Below are 8932 nucleotides of genomic sequence, written 5' to 3' on the forward strand. Positions count from 1 at the left end.
GAGCCAAGTAACAACGTTTCGGCAGACCAAGCTGCCTTTCTCAAGTATGGCTGGCACCTTGTTCTGCCGAAACGTTACTTGGCTCAATAAATCATTCTTTTGCAGGAATCCGTGGTGCTCTGTTTCTCAACTGAAAACCCTTTAAGCGCAAGGCATTGTGGGGCGTAAGTATTGAGATTCCGGCGGTGAGTGACAGACGCGTTGCCTTTACACAGCCTGCAGTTCCGCGCCTTTAAGTCGCGAGGTCCAGGGAAAGGGAGGCTGTGTGTTGCGTATTAAGGGGGGAGGGGCTGTCTCTATATGGGTGACTTTTTACCTGGACTGGTGAATGTTAGTGATATTTTTTCTATCTCTGCCTGTACGATTCTGTGAACAGGACCGTGTCTTCGTATAGGGGGTGTATGTTGATAGTGTGTGTGTGTATGTGTTTCTGTGACTAGATAATAGGAGTGCGTGTCTGTTGGAGTGTGCGTATATACAGTATATATGACGAGTGTTTGTCTGGTGTGTATGTGTGTAAAGCTGAGTCCATGGTGACTCAGCCCGTGCGGAGGCGCGCAGAGGCTGAGGGAAAGCGGGTGCTTTCCCTGGCCTTACTACGCGCGCCGTCCGGGGGCGTGTCTATGGGCGGGCCAGTGACCTCATTGGGCGAACCGCTCACGCGACCGGCCCTGCGCGCGTAAACTAACATTTGAGTGTTGGCTACGCTTCCGCACACCTGCGGAAGCGTGCGCGAGCCCCTGCTAAAGCCGCTCTATTTGCGGCTGCAGGGGCTCACTGACATGTGTGAGCGCGGATGAGCGCGGCTCAGCGTCTAAGCGCTCACCATGCCCGCGGCCTAAGTATCCATGTATTGTATATGTGTAGCTGTGACTAAATTATAGGACAGTGTGCATGTGAGTGTATCAAAGTGTGTATGTATAAGGGGAGCCTGTGTATAAAAATATAATGGGTGTATATACACGTGTGTGTGTGTGTGTGTATATGTAAATATTTGTGTGTGTGTGTGTGTATATACTGTATATGTATTATGTATATATATATATATATATATATATATATATATATATATATATATATATATATATATACAAATACAACTGTATGCTCATCTGCATGTCTTAGGCAGGTCTGCAACCCCACCTTTCCACATTATCACCCAGCATACAGCACTTCCACTGCAGCAAGGGATTCTGGGAAATGACATGCAAATGAGCACACAGTGTCACTTTTTGCATATATATATATATATATATATATATATATATATATATATATATATATAACGCCGGAAAAAGAGATCAGTGTATCTCGAAAGCTTGCACAAATAAAAGCATTTCGTTAGCCACAGAACGGTTTTGTCTATTAATTTTTTATTTTATATATATACATTTTGTGTCTGAGAATGTATAAGAGGAGTTTGTCTCTGATTAGAGTTTTGTGTATCTGTAAATGTATAGACGTGTGCGCCTGTGCATGTGTCGGTGAATACAGTATATAGTAGAAGTATGTGTCTGTGTGTAGGACTGTGTGCATGTGTGTCTGTGACTCTATAAGAGGAGGGGGCGTCTTTACATTAATCTCCCCTTCTCCTGCCAAAAGGCCAGAAATTCAGATGTTTAATAAAATAAATGCTATGCAGAGGTTCCAGTCGAGCACAAAACACAACTTGTTCAGAAAAGAGCGAGAAACACTGAGGTTCTTATTCCATGCGGTTTAAAAATGTAACCCAAGATTTTCCCTTCTGCTATTTCAAATCAACAAGGTTTGTGTGTAATTTCCCCCAGCCCCCTCCTCTGCACAGATATGTAGATTATATATAGAGAGGGATGTGTGTGTATATATATCTTGCTCGCTGAAGCAGCAGAAAGCCAGGCTTTGTTATGGCTGCCAACAGGGGGTGACATGACTTGGAAAATATTATTCTTGCAATTTTGCAAATTGCCATTCACTTTTTTTTTTAATGAGGGCCCTGTTTCTTTAACCAGGCCACGCCCACTGACATGTGTGGGCGGGGTTATGGTAATTGGCCACACCCCACTTCTGATGCCTCTTGCTGAGAAGTCCATAGGATGCTCAGTGTCAGCAGTAGCTAGAGCTCCCAGCAGCAACTGGGATACACTCCCCTACATGTAGGCTGGGCGGGATCTGTCTGCAAAACCTCTCTGTCCTTAACCCCCTGTGCCTGTGTTAACAGTCTCCCTCTGGCTCTCATTCTTTCTCCTAACCCTTCTGCCTGTTTATGTTTCTCTCCCTGTCAGTCTCTCTCTGGCTCTCACAGGCGGCTTCCCAACCTTGCATTGTTTCACAACATTTCACAGTGGCAAGGGAGCGAGCTGCACTTGTGCAAAATATCACACCGGAGTCTACCAGCTCCTGGAATAGACACTCTGATTGCAGTTGGGGAGAGACAGCCAGGCAGTGCTGTGGGCTACAGAGCATCAGCGAGACGAACGGTTGCGGCCACACTAAAGGACAAGTCAGACTGCCATGCGTTTCAGTGAAGGACATGCTGCCTGCCTGTGGATTGTACCGAGTATCAGAGACTGGCTCCTAGTGTGATCCCAAAAGATTTGGTTTGCAGCTGGACGTTTGCAGCCTGTGTCCCCCCCATCAAGAATGCCCAAGGTGGAAGAATTGTTACAAAAACTGTAATTTGCGTTCTCCATGACCCGGGTTGGAAGGCAAGAAAGCTGATCCCACTCTGCCGCTTTTCTGGAATGCATTGTGCCCTGCTTATAACGGACAGCTGGATATAAAGTCGTGTGTCTATATCCGCTCTTCCCCCCTCCTCCTGCCCTCGCTTACAGTTATTGCCTGGTAGCCTGTGCACAAGTTCGCCGGCCAACAGAATGAGCCGTATCTGCTGGCTTTTCACCCTTTCCTTCCTGTGGCAGCTGCTGTCGTCGGCCGTGGCTCTGGAGATGGGTCTCTACGATGTGGAGAGAGGGAGGGAGGCCAAGTGCGAGCCCATCCAGATTCCCATGTGCCAGGGCATCGGCTACAACATGACCAGGATGCCCAACTACGTGGGTCACGAGTCTCAGGGGGAGGCGGCGGTGAAGCTGCAGGAGTTCGCCCCCCTGGTGGAGTACGGCTGTCACGTGCATCTTCGATTCTTCCTGTGCTCCCTCTATGCCCCCATGTGCACTGAGCAGGTGTCCACCTCCATCCCCGCCTGCAAGCCCATGTGTGAGGCGGCCAGGCTCAACTGCGCCCCCATCATGCAGCGCTTCAACTTTGACTGGCCGGAGTCCCTTGACTGCTCTCGCCTGCCCAGCAAGAATGATCCCCACGCACTTTGCATGGAGGCCCCTGAGAACGCCACAACTGGGGAAACGCCAACAAATGGCCATGGTATGCTTCCCGTGGCCCCACGTCCTCCGCGACCATCGGGGGCTGGACTGGGCACTCCAAGCCGCTGCGCTAACCCAGACAAGTTTTTATATGTGGAGAGGAGCGGGGTGTGTGCACCAAGGTGCACCCCTGGGGTGGATGTATATTGGTCATCTGGCGACAAGGACTTTGCCCTGGTATGGATGGCAGCTTGGTCCGGCCTGTGCTTCATTTCCACTGCCTTCACCGTTTTGACTTTCCTTTTGCACCCCCAGCGCTTCCAGTACCCCGAGAGGCCAATCATCTTCCTTAGCATGTGCTACAACGTCTACTCCACCGCCTTCCTTATCCGTGCGGCGGCCGGAGCCCCCAGCATAGCCTGCGACCGTGAGGGAGGGGCCCCGTACCTGATCCGAGAGGGGCTGGAGAGCAGCGGATGCACCCTTGTCTTCCTCATCCTCTATTACTTTGGCATGGCCAGCTCACTGTGGTGGGTGGTGCTCACCCTCACCTGGTTCCTGGCAGCCAGCAAAAAGTGGGGCCACGAGGCTATCGAGTCCCATGGCAGCTACTTCCACCTGGCCGCCTGGGGGGTCCCAGCTGTGAAGACTATCATCATCCTCACCATGAGGAAAGTGGGTGGAGATGAGCTGACTGGACTCTGCTACGTGGGGGGGTCGGACCCCAGTGCCCTAACTGGCTTTGTACTAGTGCCTCTCTCATGCTACTTGGTGGCAGGCACCTCTTTCCTCCTGACAGGCTTCGTTGCCCTCTTCCACATCCGACGGGTAATGAAGACTGGAGGAACAAACACAGAGAAGCTGGAGAAGCTGATGGTGAAGATTGGGGTCTTTTCTATCCTCTATACTGTTCCCGCCACCTGCATAATTGTCTGTTGCTTCTATGAGCGCCTTAACTTGGCTCACTGGGATGCCCGGGCGCGGGAAGAGGCTTGCCTGGCACCTGCTGGGGGCGGCAGGCCGGACTGCACTCTGCCCCGCTCCATCCCCAGTGTTGCAGTCTTCATGCTCAAGATCTTCATGTCGCTGGCTGTGGGCATCACCAGTGGGGTGTGGGTGTGGAGTTCCAAAACTCTGCAGGCCTGGCAGGGCATCCTGTGCCAGCGCCGGCTTGGGGTTGTGGGGGCGAGGACTCGAGGGAAGCCCCGGGGAGGGGGAGTGGTGCCATGCAACTTGGGGAGCTGCCCTTACAAACCTCCACCACTCACACTTCAGGTGGCCAAGACTGACCCCTTTATGGACAATCCCACACATGTGTGAAGCAAAGGAGAAGAATAGCTCTAAAGGGAAGGGGACTCAGGCACAGACTCACATTAAAGGGAAATGCACTTCAGCCCTCTAGCAGGGAAGAGTTCAAAGGTCTAGATGAGGGATGTTCTTCAGGAGTTGAGTCACACTAACTCTTTGGCAGAGTAATGCTATGTAGATGTCTTGTGTGGCAGGGTGTCAATGGAATACCAAACCAAAAAGGAAAAGGGTAAAAAGGGCCATCTGTAACCGTGAATGGGGTCAGGAGAGTTCTGATCTGCAAGTCTATCTAGCAGGGGAGTTGTCAATGTATCAGCTATAGGGTCTTTGAGATGCTCTGTGTCTTAACCTCCCCCCTGCCCTTGACAGTTTCTGTGTGGACCATGAGCCCTTATGCAGCTGTCTTGGGAGTGCTGCCCCCTCCCCACTTCCCAGGAGGACAGAAACCTCCATAGAAGCAGAAATAACACAGGACTTCTCCAATGTATCACACCCTCCTCAGGGACCTCCAAAAACACAGCGCGGTTTGGTTCTGCTTTCTCTTCTATGTGTCTCTTGATGGAGAGGGGTTTGCAGAGCGATGTTATGCTGTATTGCTTAGCAGGGACTGTGCTAACCCTATTGCTATTGAATGGGTAAGCAAGATCTTGGACTGCTGGCCCCTCTAGCAGCAAAGGGTTACTCTGGAGTGATGCTCTGCAGATGGGAACGTGTTAATAGACCTGCACAGGTCACCCCAAGAGAAGTGAGAAACACTAGATCTCAGGCGGTTAAAAGGGGGTAAATGGGGAGATAGTCTGCAGATATCGATCAGGAGTGGAATAAGTTGCATTATATGGTGCAGGTAGAGCAGGGTGAGTGATGTTCTGCATGTTTTGAATAGTGAAGTCAATGCAGTGATGCTGTGTGGGTGTTTAGCAGGAATAAGGTAAATGTAATGACACCCCGTCCCAGCTACAAACATGCTGAGTGACGGATGCTAGTCATGCTCCAAATATGTATCCTGTGCAAGTGTCCCAGGGGTGGGCAGCTCCAGTCCAGTCTTTGACTGAGCCACCTGTGCTGAAGCAGGGATATCCTGGAAACCTGACCTGTTGATGGCCCTTGAGGACTGGAGTTGGCCACCCCTGGAACTCGAAAGGTGATTGCAAATCCGGCTTGTACGTTTTTCAATGTGTTCTTGCATTCTAGAGGTGTATTTACTCTTGTATTGAAAGCTGTGTTTACAAGTGTTGAAAAATGCCGTTTTTGAAGAAATAATCTATATAGCAGCTTCCTGACCCAACTGCGTTTATACATTTGTTGCAGGTTGTGAACCCTTTTAGGGAGTAATATGACAGTCCTTTTATAAATAAGTGTCACAACCTTGCAGGTTTTAACTTTTTTTTGGTTAAGGAACTCTATATTGAGAAATTCTGTGGAACCCCTACCCTCTCTAATAGCGCGTCTGAGTGAGATCAGATGCATTGTAAGGAACCCCAACCCTCTCTAATAGCGCGTCTGACCTCAGATGCATTGTAAATTCTTCTGTATTTGGTACCATTTTGAAATAAACAGAAAATTGCAGGGAACCACAGTTGAAAAACACTGCTCTAATCTATAATTTCACTTATAAAGATCTCTTATTATTACCCACCAACAGGTATCATAAACTGCAACAAATCCACACTCTTATTAGTAAGAGTTTATAGAAAATACCAAAGAAGTATTTTATGCAAGTCGTGTTTGAAATGCTTGTCACCATGGTATTTGAATTCTTTCCACCATTCAATTCTTCAGTCACTGCATCATGAGGAGGAGAGAGATAAGAGGTGTATATAATGACAGCAGTAGAGATAAACGCCCATAGCGATACAGTATATGCAATGGGGCAGTGGTTATCAGCCTGTGTTCCATGGAATCCTGTGGGAGGTTACCAAGAGTTCCACTATTTGGCAATACACTGCAGGGGGGCTCACCTCCAGTCCGCAAGGCCTACCAACGGGCCAGGGTTTCAGAATATCCCTGCTTCAGCACAGTCAAAGACTGACATATACAGCCACCTGTGCTGCAGCAGGGATAGCCTGAAAACCTGACCTGTTGGAGGTCTCAAGGACCGGAATTGAGCCCCCCCCCCTGCACTAGAGCAGAGGTGTGCAAACTGGTAGGGAGGCAGGAGAATATTATTGGGGTCCCGCTCTCTCCCACAAGGCATTTCAATTAAATGCCAGGGGACCTCGCGAGGCCTCTGTAACTAACTTACCTTCTCCCCGACGTCACGTGACCTCTGCGGCGCCATTTGACGCCGGATACCAGGTAGGGGTAGTGGGGCACGAGCACTGGGGCTGAGCCGGCAGGGGGGCGCGGGGCCACACGTTTGCACACCGCTGCACTGGAGGACACTTTCCTTTCCGAGGAATTTGTTGCCATATTTGTAAATGGAATCATTAGAAAATGTTTATCATTAAATAATATTTTTTCTTACATAGCGCTGACATTCTACACGGCGCTGTGCATGGAACATGCAGTCACGAGTCCCTGCCCCATAGAGCTTACAATCTAATTTGGATGCCCGAAGCACGGGGACATAAAGTGCCTTGCCCAAGCTCCCAAGGAGCTGACTGTGGGATACACACTGCGTGTTCACCTCACTTCGAAGGCCACGGAGCGATTTTATTAAGCGTTCAGCTGAAATACTATAAATTATCCATGGGACAGAAAGCCGGTCATTTACTTTTTAAAATCCTAACGCCACAATAGTATATATATATTTTTTTTTGCATACATGAGACAGAAGAGGACTGGGGTTCCATGAATTCACAATAACGGGTTGAAAAACACTGCAATCGGGGTTTCAGGAATAACTGGTTAAAAGTATAAATATTCTTGTGTAGACAAGTTTAATAAAAGAGAACAGCCGGAGAGATTGATTAACTGATTATAAGGTGGAAAGAGCTGGCGAAAGTCACCCCCACCCCCTCCCCCACCCCCTGGAACAAGTGTTAAAGGTGAATGCACCTTTAAAATACGCTAGTCATCTTTATTTTGTTTTATTCTATCCCTCCCCATTTCCTCACTCTTTCCCTGTTTGCTCATGTTAAGCTGCTGCCAGCGTGCGTCTCTTCTAAATGGCTGATCTAGCGGCCAACTCCCAGTCCTCAAGGGCCACGCACAGGTCAGGTGTTCAGCATATCCCTGCTTCAGCACAGGTAGCTCAATCATTGGCTCAGTCATTACGACTGAGGCACCTGTACTGAAGCAGGGATATCCTGAAAACCTGACCTGTTGGTGGCCCTTGAGGACTGGAGTTGCCCACTCCTGGTTTATTGGAAGATTGCTCTGTAATGCAGTGGCAGGGATAAGGCTAACGAAGCAATGTTCAGCAGGTTGCCATGTTCTGTCCTTTCATGCTGCATTCCCGCCTGCACAGTTTTTTTTTTACCTATTGATTTTTTTTGCAAGCTCTTCCGGAGCTGAACCCCCTTATTTTTAGCTTCGGCTTTCCCCTGTTTGCCGAGATACCGTTTTAGTTGCCAGTGTTTTCTTTCCCTTAAGGGCACTCAAAATGGCCGCCGATTCGCGTGGATCCCCTGGGCCAAGAGGAAGCCGCAACGGCATCTGAGGGCAGCCATCTTTTAATGTCCAGGAAAAACACTGGCAACAAAAGCGGTCCCTGATGCTAAAAAATTTTAAAAAAATGTTATGGTTACAGCTCCCGAAGACCCCGGGATTGCTACTTTAATGAGGGAAGTTAATGGAGGATCTGAGGGATAGGGTCAAGGAAGCAACTCTCTACAACTCACCAGCAGGGAAGGGGTTATGGAGCAAGAAAAGGCTTCAAGCAGCAATGCTCTGCAGGGAAAGAGGTATTGGAGGGCTGACACGTCTCTAGCAGGGAAAGGGTTCATGAAGTAACGCACGGCAGCCCCCTACATCAGAAACTGCTCCCCCCCCCCCACACACACACACACAAATATATATATATATGTATATATTTTTGGATTTGCATTATAAAATATGGTACTATTTTTTGTAAAGTACTGAATATAAAAAATAATATGCAGATGATAATTTAATGCTGTAATTTATTCTTGAAATGTCAGAGTTTTGATGAGACAGATTAATAAACTGACTTTTGTGTGACATCTTCTTTTTCATGTGAAACGTGTGTGTGTGTGTGTGTGTGTGTGTGTGTGTGTGTGTGTGTGTGTGTGTGTGTGTGTGTGTGTGTGTGTGTGTGTGTGTGTGTGTGTGGCACATCTTTGCTAGTACCCTTAGGGCAAGCGAGTAAGGCGGTTTGCCTTGGGTCCCGCACTCCAATTGCCGAAAAAATCTAGAAGCTTCCGGAC

The 8932-nt window shown here is 48.7% G+C and overlaps 1 protein-coding gene across 1 annotated transcript; it reads left to right on the forward strand.

Moving 5' to 3' along the window:
- Nucleotides 1-2066: 2066 nt before the first annotated feature.
- On the forward strand, nucleotides 2067-8711 carry FZD9 (frizzled class receptor 9). Its single transcript, XM_075594474.1, has one exon. It carries the CDS (start codon nucleotides 2853-2855, stop codon nucleotides 4614-4616), a length of 1764 nt encoding a protein of 587 aa, XP_075450589.1. The 5' UTR covers nucleotides 2067-2852; the 3' UTR covers nucleotides 4617-8711.
- Nucleotides 8712-8932: the final 221 nt, after the last annotated feature.

The sequence above is a fragment of the Ascaphus truei genome, chromosome 3 (assembly GCF_040206685.1).
Source record: "Ascaphus truei isolate aAscTru1 chromosome 3, aAscTru1.hap1, whole genome shotgun sequence".
Lineage (NCBI taxonomy): Eukaryota > Metazoa > Chordata > Amphibia > Anura > Ascaphidae > Ascaphus > Ascaphus truei.

Bases quoted from the DNA above. Each gene is read 5' to 3' on its own strand.
- FZD9 (XM_075594474.1), top strand. From the start codon at position 2,853: ATGAGCCGTATCTGCTGGCTTTTCACCCTTTCCTTCCTGTGGCAGCTG.